The 18,603-nt window shown below is 49.3% G+C and overlaps 1 protein-coding gene across 9 annotated transcripts in view; it reads left to right on the top strand.

Moving 5' to 3' along the window:
• The window catches only part of LOC108931969 (membrane-associated guanylate kinase, WW and PDZ domain-containing protein 2-like), a 98,802-nt gene extending 81,070 nt beyond the window's left edge, over positions 1-17,732 (top strand). For 4 of the 9 annotated variants that reach the window (XM_029252024.1, XM_029252019.1, XM_029252018.1 and 1 more), the window contains 9 exons: positions 2,057-2,148; positions 2,529-2,721; positions 3,405-3,659; positions 5,122-5,307; positions 5,535-5,724; positions 7,227-7,422; positions 9,701-9,844; positions 10,680-10,818; positions 14,228-17,732. In XM_029252024.1, coding sequence (XP_029107857.1) covers positions 2,057-2,148; positions 2,529-2,721; positions 3,405-3,659; positions 5,122-5,307; positions 5,535-5,724; positions 7,227-7,422; positions 9,701-9,844; positions 10,680-10,818; positions 14,228-14,514 — 1,682 coding nt within the window. In that variant the 3' untranslated portion in view covers positions 14,515-17,732. Of the gene's footprint in view, positions 1-2,056; positions 2,149-2,528; positions 2,722-3,404; positions 3,660-5,121; positions 5,308-5,534; positions 5,725-7,226; positions 7,423-9,700; positions 9,845-10,679; positions 11,558-11,761; positions 13,726-14,227 lie in introns of those variants that run through there. The other 5 variants (XM_029252021.1, XR_003797684.1, XM_029252023.1 and 2 more) reach the window with 5 other exon arrangements.
• The last annotated feature ends 871 nt before the right edge of the window (positions 17,733-18,603 follow it).

Below are 18,603 nucleotides of genomic sequence, written 5' to 3'. Positions count from 1 at the left end.
GGTTGACGTAATCTGTTGCACGCTTGATTTTTCATTTACTTTTGTGTTTGCTTTTTGCTCCGATATCCAATTCTGTCGCGAGTACCACAGGCTGCGTGTCGCTCAGACGTTCAGAGTAATTGTACCGCCTCTACGTGTGGGTTCTTAACACAGTAGTTTCCGTTTTGGCTCTCGGCTGATCTAGATTAGTCAGCTTCAGATTACGCCGGGTGAAGCGTAGCAGCAGCAGCAGTGGCACCTTTGTGGTCCGAAGAGCCGGGGCGCAACGCGAAAGGACCCTACGTACAGGAAGGGGTCCACTGAGGGAGGCTGTAGACTACCTGAATCAAGAACGTGTTCTGTTGAGGCTCTGCTCTCTGAATCTCTCCCCGAGACACGTTACGTTTTAGCCCCTGTTCCCCTCTGGTCCATGCTGCTCTCTGCTGCTACATCCCTGCCACCAGCGTCACCCAGCTTCCTGTGATGCTGTGCGCATGTCTTTCTCGGTCGGCTTGCGATCCTCCTTTCTCTGGGCCTTGTTGCACTATCATGGCGGACTGACTACTGCCCACACAGGCCCTTCCAGATGTCCGTGCGCCCACCACCCTGTGCCCACCACCTTGTGCCCACCACCTTGCTCTTGGAGCAGGACTGTGCTTCTCCCACTCTGGCCAATGCACTGCACTTCCTATCTGTCCTCACCTCCCCTCACCTCCCTCCTGCACCTCTAGGATCACCGCAGTCCCTGTATTCATATACTTCCCGTGCCTGTTTCAAAGACTGCTTTATAAAACTCATCCACTTCAGCACTGGTGAAGGAGGAAGGATCCTGGGCTTTCCAGTTGAGAAAAGGTGTTTCTAAAGGGCGACTCGTTGAGGTATTTTATCAGAAGATGGACTTGCCCAATTTGTGTGTAAAGACAGGAAGACGTGAGAAAGTAATGTTTATTACTAAAGCAAGTAAAATGTGAACATTTTATGGGTGGATCAGATACCGCAAGCTACTTCTTTCGTCGAAGGAATTGTTTGTCAATAATATTTCCAACTGTCACATGTACAGTAATAAGAGCATCAGTGAGTTCAAAGGCTGATTCTTCTCATCTGTGATGATCAGTGACAAAGGCACCGTGAAAGGAAACAGAGCAGTTGTTTTATCAGGGAGGAAAGTCCTTACGAATAACAGCTGACAGTTGCCAGCCATCCAAACCATTTTGTAAAGAACTGTATATGTAGCTGTGATTTATTGAACGCGTGCTGTGTGAATAAAGTACTGCCTTTGGTCGCACTCTGCCTAACGTCCTGCGGCCGACGAAAGATCTGAAATTTTACAACGATACATTTATAGTTTTCATCACAGGCATTATCTATGAAAAATCACTTATAAATGAACACACACACATTGTCTGAACCGCTTGTTCCATACGGGGTCGCGGGGGAACCGGAGCCTAACCCAGCAACGCAGGGCATAAGGCCGGAGGGGGAGGGGACGCACCCAGGACGGGACGCCGGTCCGCCGCAAGGCACCCCAAGCAAGCGGGACTCGAGCCCCAGAGCCACAGGAGAGCAGGACCCGATCCAACCCACCGCACCACCGCGCCCCCCCCCCCCGTTTATAAATGAACCCCGTAGCTTTATGTGGATTTCTTGAGAAGTGTTTTGGGACGTTGTCAGCGTTCGTCTTTCGCACTACATTGAGAATAAAGAGCAAGTCTCTTTCTCGCTCTCCACTCATCCATGGACACGTTACTTCTGCGGTGCGCGAACGCCACATTAGACGTCATCTTTGCATCCTCGTTGCAATGCCGTGCTGGTACGAGCGCTGCGTGAGAACGTGCTCGGCAGGAGGCCGCAGTAAGTTAACATGTTTGCTGCTGCGCGTAAGTAAGGCTGCGCTGACGTGGTTTCCTGAGCGCGTGCTACGGTCTCGCCTTCGGCGTAACGGATATACCGTAGGACGGGGAGCGCGCTTCACGCTTCCGCTGTGTCATCTGCATCAACCGCTGTGGCATCTCAGCCCAGCAGTCTTTGTCACAGCGCAGGACGGATGTGTGGACATCATGTTCTTGCTTAATCCTAGGGCCGGATTACCAGGAGCTGGAGGTTCACCTGCACAGGGAGGCAAACGGATTTGGCTTTCGGATCCTAGGAGGAGATGAGGCCGTACAACCCGTGAGTCTCGCAAAGCTTGCAGAAGCCTTAAAACCCTGTTCGCGGTGCTCGGAGAGCCACCGTACACGGTAAACCGAGATGATGGCACCGCATGGACACGTGCAACAGACAGCCGTGAACTCCGGACACACACAGTTTCACGTAGCGGCCAACAAAGTGGCCAGTTTTTTCTTCTTATTATTATTATTATTATTAAAAACACAACAGAAATTGCAAAACAGACGCATTTGTTCTCTTTTCATTAGTGAGAAAACTTTGCTCACCATATATTGATAAAAGACCCTTTCTTCTGCAGAAATGAAAACAATTTGCATTTTTCCACTGTTTTTTCACCGCTCGCTATGACCTCTCATCTTGCTGCTTCGGGTTCTCGTGAGCAGATCCTCATCGGAGCGGTTATCGAGCAGAGCCCGGCGGACCGCGATGGACGGCTGCGACCCGGCGATGAGCTGGTGGGGGTGGACGGAGTGACGGTAGCGGGACGAGCGCACAGGCACGTCATCGACCTGATGCACGCTGCGGCCCGCAACGGGGAGGTGCGCCTCACCGTCAGGAGAAGATTGCAAAGCGCAGGTGAGAGGAACGACACCCGCATGGCGCTACCGTATCGCACGCTAAACGCTGCACTTCGGCTAATCCCCTCCCGTCCGTCTGTAGGCTCTTCCGCCTCGGTAAAAACTGAATCTCGTCAGCGTCGCGCTCTTCTCCATCATTTTCTGCGTGATGCCGTTGAAGTGACTTTATCGTGCGTCTGCTGAATGTGCTGTAGCTCCTCAGCCCGCCCGCAGTTTCCGCGTGGGGTTGCGGACCTCCGCAACGTTTCCGTTTCCCCGTTACGACCCTGCGACGTGTCATCGGATCCTAAGATTCGGGTATTTGCAGGCTGCCTATAATTCTCCCTGGAGCTCTGAGCCGTCCCACCTTTCCTAACTCGAGTCTCATTGATTTGGTTCAGTGTCACTTTTGCTCCCTCACGTTACTAGTAAGTGAAGCGTATCGTTTCGCAGGAGAGATTCCTGGCATAAACAAGTTCCGGAAGGCATGTAAAGTCGTACCATCTCAAAATCACATCCCTGCGGCAGCAAACAGAAAAAGTATGACCTGGAAGCCCCACGTTAAATACAACAGACATATAATGTGATCTAGCATAGTCCCCGCACTTAAAATAATCTCTTTGCGCACTAATGTATTTCGCAGGTGCTCTGAACGTGCTCCTGTGTCCAGTTCTCCAAACGGTATTTTGTCACCCCCTGCAGCTGAACGGTGTCCGGAGAACGGCGCCAGTCCGGGAGCCCCGTCCGCGCGGCACGGCTCCTCCAAGGGCGACTCGTGCGCGTTAGCCGGTCAACGTGCCGCCGCCCCGCTTGCCGTCCCAACCTCCTCCTCCCCCACAGAAGAAGCGACGTCCTGCGGCCTGCAGAGCGCCGAAGTCGTCATTCAGCGCAAGGAGAATGAAGGCTTTGGCTTCGTCATCATCAGCTCGCTGACGCGACCCGAGTGCAGCTCTATCAGTACGTGCTTCCGGTTCCTCCCGCTGCATCTCTTGCGTGACCGCTTGTAGACGCTTTAAGAAGCTTTCTGAAGCAAAAGCAAATAAATCCCTCTCAGAAGATACAAGAACCACCTTTGTTTTGTCACACTCATCAGGTGCACGAGGCATTGCTGCAGAAGAGATCCATACTGGCCTTGAGGGAATTCTGGCCCATTCCTCCGTGCGAAGCTGTTGTAGCTCAACAGACTTGGCATGTTTTTCAGTACGAAAGGTGCTTTTCAGGTCTTGCCGCAACATCTCAGTCAGATTCGGGTCAGCAATTTCATTAGGCCGTTCCACAACTTTTTTTACACTATTGTTTCATGTTGACTTGCTTATATGTTTTGGGTCTTTGTGTTGCTGCATGACCCAGCTGTGCTTGAGCTCGAACTCGCGGACTGGTGACCTGACGTTCTACAGTAGAATTTTCTCGAGAGGTATTTATAGTTCCTTCAGTAACAGCAAGGCACTCAGATCCTGTGGCAGCGAGACGTCTCCAGACCATCACACTGCCACTGAAATGTTTAATTGTTGAAAGAGCCACCATCTGATTCCGATTCTAAGTCAAGAGTAAATCAAGGATTCAAAGAGCGGACTAATGACCCCTTAATAAGGCTGATGAGCGTTACGGGACAATTAGCTTCTTCACACCTTCCACTGCACATTTTCTAATCTTCCAGCCCAAGAATATGATATGAAAAGAGTGCTCATGTTATTTTTTCTGTCTGAAGCTCGGTGTGTTGGTTTGGCGGGTTTGTTGGAGAAGGTAGCTAAGCTTCTTGGTCTCAGGTCATGAAGATGTCTGTTGGCAACGCTGGTTGTTCTCTCTGGCTTCATGTTGGTTGGGCTGGGTCTTTGTGTACAGCCGTTGATAAATACGCATGGGGTATAACATCTTGGCCTGTGTATCTTCAATGTGTGTTTATCTACTACTAGAGCTTAGCATCTAATCAAATGTAATGTGAAAAGTGGGAAAAAAGAGAAATTGGAAGTCCTTTTTTCTGAGCCCTGTGCAGTCATGTGTAAATCATATTCACTCATTCGGGATGAATTCAGTTGTCTTCGGACTGCGGGAGGGAGGTGGAGAACCCAGAGGAAACTCGTTCAAACATGAGGAGAACATGTCAACTGTGCGCAAACAGTTGGATTTTTCACCCAAAGCCCAGGAGCCCTGAGGCACCGGCGTTGAGTTTTAGTCTCTGTTCGTTTGTTGGAGTACTTTTCCAAAGTGCAAATCAAAGCAATGAATTCATTTCTTAATCTCTCAGGATTTTCATATGTACTGCACTCTATTATTTTGTACATTGTGTTTGATAGGCAAAGGAGGAGGAGGGTTTCTCATGTTCCTCTGTAAATGTGGCCTTCGCTGTGTTTACCTGCACGTTTTTGCCTTTGTGTACATGTGAGCATCTCTGTTCATCTCGTCTTTGTTTCCTACACAGCTGTGCCCCACAAGATCGGCCGTATCATTGATGGCAGCCCTGCAGACCGCTGCGGGAAGTTAAAGGTGGGCGATCGCATCCTTGCGGTGAATGGCCAGTCCATTATCGACATGCCACATGCTGACATCGTTAAACTTATCAAGGACGCTGGACTTAGCGTCACGCTGCGCCTCATTCCGCAGGAAGGTGAGTCGCAACTCCGTCGGGGAGGCGCCCGATGACTAAGACAAGCCTACGGATGGAAACCTTTAAATACTTTATTTTAGGGCACTTTCGCTGAACAATATTGCAACGCCCTGTGCAGAACTTCGGCAAAATTTGGTGAAATTCTGTTGTCCGCAGAGTGACGTGTACACTGTCGACCGTAGTGTGTCGAGATGTACATTGATGGTGTGCCGACTCGTCCATCACAGAGCTCAACAGCCCACACTCAGCATCCGGTTCAGAGAAGCAGAGCCCAATGACGCGGCAGGACAGCCCTGTGAACGAGCCCGGCGCCGCAGTCCAGCCGCCTCACGCCACTCAGCTTGTAGTCCAAGCGGCGAACCAGCCGCTGCTCCAGCCGGTCTCCCCGGCAGCCCAACTCTACAGCCACGACAGCAGGTATGGAAGTGTGCCGGGACACGTGCTCGTAGCGCGCTGCTTACAGCTGTTGTGTTGTGTAGATCGTATTCACTCATTCGGGATGAATTACCATCAGAGTGCTTCAGTAAAAGTGTAAAACTGCCCGGCTGTATGAAAGTACAATTCAATTCAATTCAGTTTGTTTTATAGAGCTCTTCTCACGCAGTGACACAGAGCGCTTTAACACGGGCATAAGGCAAGAAAAACAAACACATCAGATAAAGAAAGAAAGAAAGAAAGAAAGAAAGAAAGAAAGAAAGAAAAGACAGTCGACTAATGACTACCATAATCCAGTACTTTTATGGTGCTATAAATATAGCTACTGGCCACGGAGGAAAGGAGCAAAATCTCCCAACTGAAAATCGAGGGGGAAAAACCTCTGGGGGTCCAAGGGCCGGTGGCTGCCTCCCCCCCCTACCCCCCCTGGACATTCTAAGTCGAAGTATTAAGTAACAATTTTAAGCCACTTCAGCAAGTAATAACAATATTATTGCTGTAAGGTAACTTGAATCCCCAGCTCAGCATGGAACGTCTCGTCCATCATGGTAGCTGGTCATCATCCTCTGTCAGCTTGGGATTCGTCCGTCGCCACTGGCCGGCCTCCTCAGGTCTTATGTAGCGAGACGGCGCTCAACAAGAAGGAAGAACAGAGTTAGTAATTTGTCACTTAAACAAGTCAATTTAATATGCATTGGTACAGAGGTGGGGAAAACAAACACAGCCAAGCGGAATTACATTTCGAGGTGGAATGCCTGAGTGAACGTGTAAGTCTTAAGCCTGGATTTAAAGGCTGAGAGAGACGGGGCATTTCTGACAGTAACTGGCAGACTGTTCCACAGTTTACGTGCTGTATAACTAAAGGCTCGACCTCCTACTGAGGTCTTGTTGATGGCAGGTACTTTAATGTAACCTGCATCCAATGAACGGCGATATCGTCCTGGGTTATAAGAATCGATGATCTCACAAAGGTAAGCTGGAGCAATGCCACGTACTGCCTTATAGGTCGAAAGTAGGATTTTATAATCAACTCTAAATGTGACCGGGAGCCAATGTAAAGATTTAAGTACCAGTATACTTAAATCATTCCATTGACAGACAAAAGACTGTACAATGTTTTACATCACGAGTTGCTCTGAAAACATCAACTAAATGTAGCAGAAATGATGCAACATGGCTTAGTATCAAAGTACATTTAATGTTTTCACTTTATTTAAAATTAAATATTGAATTTCAATTCAAAGGGGGGTGTGGTGGTGCAGCAGGTTGGACCGAGTCCTGCTCTCTGGTGGGTCTGGGGTTCGAGTCCCGCTGGGGGTGTCTCGCGATGGACTGGCGTCCCGTCCTGGGTGCGTCCCCTCCCCCTCCAGCCTTGCGCCCTGTGTTGCCGGGTTGGGCTCCGGCTCGCTGTGACCCCACTTGGGACAACTGGCTTCAGACAGTGTGTGTGTGTGTGTGTGTGTGTGTGTGTGTGTTCACTGCAGGTCTGAGGTGAAGGCGCGGCAGGATGTGAAGCCTGACATACAGCAGGCCTTGTTTACGGACTACCGACAGCCTCCTGTGGACTACAGACACCCTCCTGCGCTGGATTACCGACAGCCGCCTCTCGCCGCCGACTACAGACTGCAGCTGTCCCCTGATTCTCGAGAGTTTCCGGTTACAGACTACAGACAACCACAAGTAACCACACAACTCTACTTCTCTGAATAACGGCACCATGGAGGTTTTCCTTCCAGTTGAAATTTTCATTGTTCGACCTTAACTGACATTTTCGATGATACGGAAAACTAAATAAGCTCACAGAGAGCCGTCTGTGTTGTTCACACACACTGTGTGGGGGGGGTCGCGGCGAACCGGAGCCTAACTCGAGGGGGAGTGGCAGACTCACCGCACAGCGGAACCCGGCCAAACCCCCCTGGCAAAAAAGTCTTTTGGTAACTTAAAGCTGTAAGTCCCCCGCTATCATGTGACAGTTAATAAAAGCTTAATTATTAAGTTAGTGACACATCTTGGATTGTAAAATTCTTCGGTTCGAATCTGATAAAAACACGAGATAAATCGAGAATGAATAAAAAAATTCCTCCACTCTGAGCGTCCCTCCCTGTCTAAGAACATCTGGCGTGAGGCAGGAAGCAAGTCAACTGGATGCCACGTAATTTCATTTTCTTTAAACATGAAGCAACTTGCTTTAACTTCTGCTTTAGCAAAACTGTAAATTTAAATGAAAATATCCATCACATTTCGGGGGGTGTGGTTGTGCAGCGGGTTTGGCCGGGTTCCGCTCTCGAGCGGGTCTGGGGTTCGAGTCCCGCTTGGGGTGGCTTGTGATGGACGTGTGTCCCTTCCTCCAGCCCTGCGCCTTGCGTTGCTGGGTTGGGCTCCGGCTCGCCGCGACCCTGCTTGGGACAAGCGGCTTCGGTCAGTGTGTGTGTGTGTGTGTGTGTGTGTACATCACGTTCACAACCTCCTGTTCTTGGTGTTATACTTTGAATACACAGGGCGATACCATGTTACTTCTGTGCTTCAGACACCACAGGAGGATAAAACAGTGTAGAAAGGACACTGAGCAGTAAAAAGTATTTCATTGTAAAACTCCCAGCTACATCTTACTGGCCAAAAGGAAACTACCGATTCATAACATGAAACATTTGCACAACTTGAAATATTATTATTTCAACCTGAGGACCCCCCCTTCTTCTAGTAGGGTGAAAACCACAAGGGGGGACAGCACTCAACCCAATACCATCACACACACACACACACACACACACACACACACAGTCCCCTCAATAATCGCTCAACTAGACTATGTAATTTCACCGTCACTACAGACGATCTTCTACTTTTGATCATAACTGGGACTGAGAGTTACTTGGTTACTCAACAAGTTTGTTAGCAAAATATAACAAAGTAGACCAGGGCCTCATCATCTCTTTCATATTTCTATGTTTAGCTGATGCTTTTCTCCAAAGTAACTTGTACTGTTGAGCTACTTACATTTATTTACCCATTTATCCAGGAGCAATTTTTCAACTTTTATTTGTCGCATGCACAACCGTACTTGGTACCACGTGCGGCGAAATGCTTTTCGGACCCTCCGAAATACAGACTCGTAGAAGAGATAATGTAAATAAGGCAATTTTAGGGTAAGTACCTTGTTGAAGGGAACCACCGCTGGAGGCGAGACTTAAACCCACAACCTTTAGGGTTGAAGGCAGCAGCTGAAACCACTACGCTACCAGCCATATGGAGTAGAGGCTCTGTTTAAATACAACTGCTCGCGTAACGTGGAGGGAAAACGAGAGGTTTCGGCCTAGTTGACGTTACTCGAAGAGCCAGCTCTCCGTACCCGTATTTATCTCTCTCACTCATCCGCTTTCAGTTAATCCCAGATTATGTGAACTACATTCACGAAACACAGAGCCAGACAACAAAGAATAACTGTGTTACGCTCTGACACCTCGTTGCTCTTAATCGTTAGACTATTTAAACCACGAGGTTTTGGTTTATAAGTGGGAGTGTAGTAAGAGGCGCGTGGTACCGTACTGCTTAAATTTGCTCCATCCAGACCTGTAGGTTGTAGGTTCACATCTTACCTTCAGCTGTGTGCTCACCCTAAAGTGGTGCTGTTAAGTCACTCATCAGAGGTAGCTAACTGTTGTGGATTGCTTTGAAGAAAAACTCCAGACAAGTAAATAAACATAAAAAATATGAAACGGCTCCGAATGCTTCGGGACCGCACCGTGGCTTAATGCCTGCATCGTTCACACAACCATAGATGACGGGCAGCTCCACGCAGAGGGTCCGTTGATCGCGAGGTGCAAATGCCAGCTGGAGATGCCATTACAGCTCAACAAGTCAGCTTTCAGTGCAAATGAATCAGTTGTAATTACCGCATGTTAAATCATAAATTATGCCATCGGGTTTGTGTCCCTCTTATGTGTTTCTTCCTCTCCAGGCCTTTAACTATTTCACTGTGGAGCTGGAAAAGAGCACAAAGGGCTTTGGGTTCAGCATTCGTGGAGGGAGGGAATATCAGATGGACCTGTTTGTCCTACGGCTCGCAGAAGACGGTGCTGCAACTCGTAATGGGAGAATGAGGGTGCGCTCAATTCCTGCATCCGAGGCACATTTCTCTGCGCGCGTTCGGCGTTGCTGGAGTACGGTGGTAAAAATGGGTCCCGATTCGAGGTTTTGGCGTATCTGTGGGTCCTGCTCTCCAGCAACATTTCGAGTCATGCTGGTTTGTACATGTTCATTGCAACGAATGCAAATGAAAGGCTTTAATCTTCCCGGGGCCTCCTTATATTCCACAAGCCCCGCCCCTTTTACAGCGTATCGAATCGAAAACTTCCTGAATTGCACGTGACGGCCATACCTTAACGCAGAGCATCTGAACATTTCTTTTAAAAGACATAAGATCGGTCACGAAAAGCTACACGCAGTTCACAGCAGAACTGCCGACACATATTGAAGCGCGCTGCCGTAACGGCGCGTTCCCCACGCAAAGGCGTGCCGTTTCCGGAACATACTGCTGCGAGGCCAGTTCGAACCTTTTTTTTTCCTTTTCTGTTTTGCAGTGAGAAAGCAGTAAATAATACCCAAAAGTGCAAGTGCGGCAATTTCAATTTTTTATGCTTTTATCATATTCTCCCTTCTCTCGGAGACATTTGCCAAGCACGTTGGCAGCGTCCTCTGGAGCGCTCGCCACGGTCGAGATGCGTTGGACTGCTCCGAAAGAACACGAGCAGCTCGCTACATTTCTGGAAGAAAAGACGATTAATTACCGTGCTCTCGCGGACTAGTCGTGGGACCGAACGTATCGTTCTCCCCGTGCTTTTGCTTAGCGGCACGTGCAGCGCATGCCTCACAAAACGACTGCGGTTTGCCTCCGTTTCAGCGCTCTGCTAACGCAGCCCCTCCCCTAACGCTGCCAGGTGGGGGACCAGATCATCGAGATCAACGGGGAAAGCACAAGGGACATGACCCACGGCCGCGCCATCGAGCTCATCAGGGCCGGGGGTCGTCGAGTGCGACTGCTGTTGAAGAGGGGCACGGGGCAGGTCCCCGAGCACGGTGGGTCTCCCCTTCTTCGCCCGCAGAGACACAGATGCAGCAGGGAGACCGCGGGGGGAAGGATTCCCTCTCGACGGTAACGCGCCGACGGAAGCCCGGGTCCTGCGTCTGGCGATTTTCTCCGCTCGTGTTTTGACAGACCTCTTGCGATGGACGCGACGCTTGAACTCTTACCTGGCGTGGCTGCCGATTTCACTAGGGAGCTTAATCTTTCTTCCTGTCTCTAGCTTATAGTGTTAACTCTTAACTATTCACTCCTTGACTAGCACTTGTGTAACTACAGGCATCCCTCGAGTTACAGCATTAATTGGGCTGTTCCGGGAAACGGTGCCGAGAAGATGCTCCGAAATATCGCCAGCGTACCGTGAAACACCTGTCTGAACACGAACCCGTGACTTCAGCGCAAAATAAAGTACGTTTTCCCACGTTTCTTTTCAGTCGACGATGCGTTATCTGCGGAATGAGCGATTTCGTCTTCGTCTCTTCTTACAGCTGTATAAAATCGGGCTTTGCTTTGACCCCTCGTTACCGAAGAGCTCTCAGCTAAGGCTTTGCTGCTACTCGTTCCACCGTCTCCGCAATAATGCGGTGAAATAAGTCACCGGCGCAGCTGACGGACACGCTGGTGGAATTTCGTACGCATCCCACAATGCTCCGCTCTCTCGTCGATCGACGCTCTCGCATCGAACGACACGCCAACAGACGGAGAGATCTCGATGGAGATGCGCTACTAACTAGGGTACATTACCGCACCTACACTTCACATCGTGTTCTTTTTCCTTGGACGCACTTTGGATGAACTTCGTCACATTTCTTCTTGCGTAAATGAAAAATTGGGTTTCGGAGAAAGAGAGTTTGTGAATCGAGGGATGCCTGTATTTTTGTTTAATGTCCTTGGCTTGACTTGACTGATTTGTCCAGGCTGTTCCTCCCCTCCCTGTAGGCATGGTTCCTTCCAGTGGTCACTCCATGTGCCTGAAAGGTGACAAGCATGGCTCGCCTTATTTCTTCCTAATGGGACACTCTAAAGACATGGTGTGTAAAGTTCTGCATGTGCTCTTACCACAGTGTTCTACTTGTGTCATACAGTACATACTGAAAACATCTCTTCCATGACGAGGTAGAGCTTGGCATGCTGTGTACTTCCTTCTTTAGAAGACATTAACTCGCTTGGTGTCAAATGGCATCACTTTGCACTATTTCAGCCTTCATCAATTCGGTGTTGCTTATATAAGTATTCAGACCCTTTGGGTGATTAATCACTTATTGTAAAATAATATGAACGCATTCTACATGGATACGCTTTTGATATTGTAAAATGTTCATTCGTTTTGCTCTATAGGAGTAAAATGTCAGCAAAGACTGTTTAGTTTAAAAAAAAAAAAAAAAAAAAAAACTATACGTGCATCTGTTACATAACAGGGTTTATTTGTTCTAGGAAATCACCCTGTTAGGTGGATTTTTATCGTGAAAAGATCAATTTAACATTGCTTCTTAGGGAAAAAAACAGTACCCGGATGAAAAATGTGTCAGATAAACATTTTTTATGCATCCCTATGACAACACTAACATTTTACATTCGTAACAAGCAGTATAATATATAGTCTGTATTATAATGTTATACTGTTCACTAGTTCATTTATTATCAATATCCACGTGCAGTATTGCAGTAACCTTGAGAGTAGCTCGTAAGCACGGGATGCGACACATAGTCCCCTGGACACAGACATTTTGATCATTTAGGCCACGGATATTTGCGGTTCGAAGAAATAAATTGTCCAAGAAGACCGTCTGTCGCCAGAGGTTCTGCGTAGCTTTACTAACAAATGACGCCACACCATCTTCGTTTGATCACGAGATTAAAGTTTTATTTGAGAGAGCGAAAGGGCATCCGTGCTCCGAAAACTGTTTATTTGACTGTGCCGTGCGTGCCGTGCGTGCCGTGTCCATCGGCCGTGGCCGCAGCAGGATTTAGGCAGGAACGAGCAAGGACGGTGCGCTCATCGTGATTTATTGAAACCTTCCCCCGCAACAGGAGAGCGCTCGGTGACGAGAACGTGACGAAAACACACATCCCCGTCAGGAACGGCCCGCTTCCCAGATGTTGCCCATGTCGAGTCCCTCGCCGTTACCTCTTTCCGCGAATCGCACAGATGGAGCACAAGCGTCACACACCTTGAATCCATCCTCAGTGCTGCTCCCAGAAAGAACACACACTGTCACAATGATGGAAGTAACTGAGTTCAAAGTTTCATGTTTCTACTTTATTTTTGTAAGGACTCGAGAGATCCAGGTTCATATCCCACCTCCCGTTGCAGTATCCTGCATCCCCCCAGCAAAACTTTCGTAGCTGTGTCATCGGGTAAACGATTCTGCGTCGTTGCTTTGGCGAAACGCGCCCGCTAAACGAGTCTCTCTCGCTTACGGAAGTAGACGGAGCTCAACCAGTGGCTCGCGTGCTCCTGTTGTAGCGGTGGGTGTTCGTGGGATAGACGAAGACAAAAGGACGGCTGGCATCACACAGTTCATTGAAACAAAAGGCGGTAGGAGAGATAAGTGGAGCTATTACTGTTTCAGCCTGAGCCCCCCCCCCCCCCCCCCCTTTCCTCTAGTAGGGTTAATACCCCAAGGGGGGGCAGGGCTCAAGCCAGTACCATCACACACACACGGTCCCCTCAATAATCGCACAACTTGACTATGTAATTTCAGTGTAACTACAGAGGATCCTCTACTTTTGATCATAATTGGAAGTGATGCTTTTCTACTCAACAAGTTTATTAATTGAATACGAAAAAGCGGACCAGGGGCTCATCATCTCTTTCACATCCATCCATCCATCCATCCATCCATCGTCAACAACCACTTGTCCCGACGGGGGTCATGGCGAGCCACGCAGAGCGCGGGGTCGGGGGGGCACATCCCAGGACGCCACTCCATCACGGGGCACCCCAAGCAGGGCCCGAACCCCAGACCCGCCACACACCTTTACTGTGCTCCAGGAGCGAAGACTAATCATGGCGTTAGGGCCGCGGGATCAGGAAAGGGAGACTTGGGGTAGCCGGGGCTGGTCATTTGAACAGGATCCGAACCTGAGGGCCGCCCACATTCACATACATTTATACATTTCTTCGTTTAGCTCACACTTCTCCCCAAAGCGACTCGGAACGATTCGTTGGTTCGTATAGCAACGCCTTACTCAAGAGTGCCGCAGAAGGAGGTGGGAGTCCAACCCGGGTCCCTCGAGTCCGAAGGCAGTAGCTCTTAGCGTTGCGTTACCTGCTGCTCCGTCATACCCAGTGTGACCAAGGCAGTGTGGAGCAGAATGAAATCTCAGTGTCAGTAGTGCTGTAATAGGTCAGGATTTGAGTGCATGTGTGCGTCCCTAATGTTTTCTGTTGTCTTTAAATAGATAGTCCCACCCCCAGGGATGCTGGGCCTACAGCCTCCCCAAGTGTGTCGGAAGTAGCTTCACCCCTCGGAACTGTGGTTATGCCATTGCCTTCATCTCACGTGGCCCCGCCCCCTGCCCCCCCCCAACTGCTTTCTCCAGAGGAGGCACAGGAGACAACGCGCACCAGCAGGCCGGGACGCGACCGCAGCCTCGACAAAGAAAGCTTGCTCGGATGCGGCTGGCCTGGCCTGGGGCCAAAGTTGTCGAAACTAAGCGGAAGCAGCTTTGTCAGCGGGCAAGGCTAAGAAACTTCGAGTGGCAGGTCCACTCGTCATGACAGCGACGCGAGGCGGTACCGTGACGGAAGCGAGCCCAAAAATCACGATGATCATAAAGCGCGAGCCCTGTCGAACGCACGAGGACGTGGGCCAACGAAGTGGCGGGAACATAGAGCAGCATCACCTCTTGAGCAAATGGACACGGCATGAATGAGGACCGATGGACGTGAACAACAGGCCACGGGTTGAAATTCCCTTAGGAAAGGCTTGCTTACGGCGCAGTTTCACCCATCAGCCTTTCTTCTCTGTCGCAGACAAGCGGATCCGGTAACAGGAGAAGTGGGAAGTGTTGACTGCAAGGAGGCGACGAGGCGTCCAGTGAGGCAGCGGCGCTTGACGTCCGTTCCGGGCACACCGGGCACTGGGCGCATAGACCCAGATCGGAAGCTTTTCCACCCTATGACTTGCCGGCATCGTATGCAGGAAAGACGTGCGTTTATAAAAATCATTCGCATTTATTTTGTCCTTTGAATTATTTTTTGAATATTACACCCACCACCTTAAAGACGAGAGGCATCAAGTTCTACATAGCAACCAACATCACCGAAGTATTGTTTTCACAAAATGATTACGGAGAGCAGTTCTGACGTTTGTTCCCAGACTCCATCGGAGCCAATGAGGAACCAGCTGGCAATCAAAGTTAAACACTAGTTTGCTTTAGTGGGCAAACTATCAGCTTTTTTTTGTTTTTCCTTAACGAAAGCAAAGGCATTGAAACCTTTAACTGTGTACAAACATGAATATTCTTGAATAGAAATCTGCCTTAAAACAAAACTGTACCGCGATATGTACGACTTTAGAGCTAAAAAAATTAGATTCTATATATATACACGTATATATATATATATATATATCTATATACATACATACATACATATATACAGTATACATATATATAAAAGTTGATACGGTAATGCCAGTTCTGACACCATGAGACTAGGAGATACACAGGAAGACAGGGGGCTCTCGAATGGACTTACCTTTACGGACGTATCCCACAGAACTACGGTTTCCACTGTACTGCTTCTCCTCCACACTCATTCTTTGCGTTGCGCTTGGATCCGAAACCCTTCGCGTACCTGGAGAGCGCAAAGCAGAACTTCGGGCGTGTTCTCGTGTCTAAGGAAGAGATGCATCGTAGGATGAGGAGTAAGGCCGAGGGCATCGGTGCGAGGGCCGAGGGAATCGCCGTGGCACTGAAATGCAAAGAAACATGGAAATGCGAAGAGCGCGCGGTGCTGCCGTCGTTGTGTCGGCCAGTTCTGGCAGGCGGAGCTTCATTTTGCTCTCTGATGCAAGCGCTGACGCGGGGATCGTTTTCACACTCGACACAGCGGAGATATTTTTGCGACTCTTTGCTACCGGTTCCTCCAAAAAAAGAGTGTCTTTTCTCACCTTATGAATATCTTCCGCTAGAAATTCATTTGTGGGTTTGTGCGCGTGTCTCGGATGGACTCCTCAGCGACGGTACGGCGGAGCAAGTTCCGGTCCCGCAGGTAACTTCTGCACCGTAAGAATAAAGAGATGATTTAGGTCACATGTACGGTGCAATATTCTCAAAGCTTTTTCATGCTGGAGCGAAACATTTTCCTACTCGGTTATCAAGTCAGAACGACTTAGGTAATGAGCAGGTTTGTAGCAGAACGGCGATCCTGTATGTGACTAAATTTCTGTTAAGAATAACCGACTGTTGCCATGTTGTTGATGTAGTTTTCCACATTGTCGGAATATAATTTCAAAGTTACAAGTTCAGGGAATTTTTTATGTGTTTGGTGTTTCGTGCTGCAGGATCATCATTGGACACAAGCGCATTTACTGTAACACCAGCACTCACAGATGCTGATTCTGTTTGGACCTTTGTGATCGGTTGCCATGGAAAGGGGAAGAAGGAACCGGTCATGCTCATGCCCTCGATAATATTGCGCGTTCTATAGAACATGTATTATTGAATATGATATGTGATACGTGGGTAAAGAACCCTAAACACCTACATGATATCTGCTTGAAGAAACCGGACTTTCGTCGCCACGGCTCACGTCTTCATAATCCCATCTCGCATCTCTCGCGTCCTCCGACTCTTTCGGCTCCGTCGCGCGATTGCGCGGACGCGAGATGTACGATGTGAGCGGCGAGTCCGAATCGCTGACGTCTTCGCAAGCTTTGCGTCTCGGCCGTTTGACCTGGCTGCGAGCGGTAAGCCACGTTTCTCTGGTACGAGGGCCAAATACGTTTAGTTGCAAAAGGCACACTTTGCAACACGCCGGCGAAAAGAAACAAATTGTTTCACCGTCGTTTCCAAACTTCTGCGACTGCAGACCTACAAGCGATGCAAAGTGCTCCACGCACGCCAGGTTGCCTCCAAAGCTCTCCATTCCCAGGTAAATGCACGTGCGTTTCAAACTAAGTCGTCTAGCGGCAGGAACACGGTCGTAGCAGCGTCTGGGGAAAAAGACTCCCCGTGAGGTAAACGGCAGCAGTTCACACAGACTCGCGGGACCTGGAAGCGGAGACGCCAGAGGGCCGCACCCGACCGGCAGTCTGCGACACCTGGAGAATCGCGAGTGCGAAGCAAAGCCTGACTGATGGACTTCCCAGAACTACTGCGCGATCCCACGTGGGCGCGAGCTGGAGGTGGTCTCCGGGTGCGAGCCGAGCTGCGTTTTAGGTTACCGGGGCTCTCGGAACCGCGTTCAGAGCAAGGCTTAAAGCGTTCGTTTCTGGGACGATTGCTGAAACGGTGGTTACGAGCGGAGCCGAACGCAAGCGGACCGGTACGTTGCGGTACGCGTAGGGGTATAATGAGGTTCAGTGTTGCTGTGCAGCGTTGCTCTTGTATTCATGACGTCAAATACATTTCTCCATCAATATGATTGTTTTCTTAAAGTCCCAATATATGGGACTATTTTTATTAATGCAACCCTTCAAAATTTCATTTTTGCAGGAACCTTGTGTACTGTATGCTCTTCTAAAATACTGTGAAATAAATCCTAACCAGAGTACGTTTTATTTCTTTTAGACACATCATTTGTGCGTCTTTACTTTTGATTCTTTCTTAAACAGCGGCGTCTGGATTTTGACAACACAGGCTATAGGAATCGTGCCGATACGTCATCGATTGTCAATCCGTGCTGCTTCCAAGTTACGCACCAACATTTGTTCGAATCAAACGTTACAATACCACACACACACACATTTTCAGAACCGCTTGTCCCATACGGGGTCACGGGGAACCGGAGCCTACCCGGCAACACAGGGCGTAAGGCCGGAGGGGGAGGGGACACACCCAGGACGGGACGCCAGTCCGTCGCAAAGCACCCCAAGCGGGACTTGAACCCCGGACCCACCCGAGAGCAGGACCGTGGTCCAACCCACTGCGCCACCGCACCCCCTGTTACAATACCAATATGATCGAAATTTAAGTGACACTATAATGAAGAAAATACCTGTAAAAATGCCAGTTTTACAACACAAAACTTTGTCCTGTCTGTTCAAGCTTATTTCCAGACCATTAGCTAATAGCATTCGGTTCTCGCCACCAAGTGCGGAAAAGGAACGGGGTGGACAAACGACGGCGATTTTACGATGAAACGGGAGTTTTACGGTGAAATTACTAAATGGCAGTAAGAAATGGAGCTGCACAGCGACTCACATTAGACCGATTGCCAATTAAGGTACAATGTAGGTAAGTGATGATGCTGCAAACCACAGTGTAATTGTATTTTCCAGGACTAAACCTCATTAGTAAAGACTATTAGAATCCAGGACATTTTATCTCATACTCACTTAGTTTTAGCTCTGCTGCAGCATCAAAAGTCTCCTTTTTCCAGCCAGGAAACACAGACAGAGGAGGTGGTGCTTTTTATGTGGTGCGTCCTGTTGGCTGGAGGCGGCCATGAGAGCAGGATTGAAGGCCCTGCACGGCAGGTTCATCCGGCAGTATGTTTTTAGTCACGCGCACACTGGCTGAAGCTGCTTGTCCCGAGCGGGGTCGTGGCGAACCCGATCGGGCCTAACCCAGCAACGCAGGGCGTAAGGCCGGAGGGGGGAGGGGACGCA

Source organism: Scleropages formosus, chromosome 5 (assembly GCF_900964775.1).
Source record: "Scleropages formosus chromosome 5, fSclFor1.1, whole genome shotgun sequence".
NCBI lineage: Eukaryota > Metazoa > Chordata > Actinopteri > Osteoglossiformes > Osteoglossidae > Scleropages > Scleropages formosus.
This window is presented reverse-complemented; position numbering and strand designations above follow the sequence as displayed.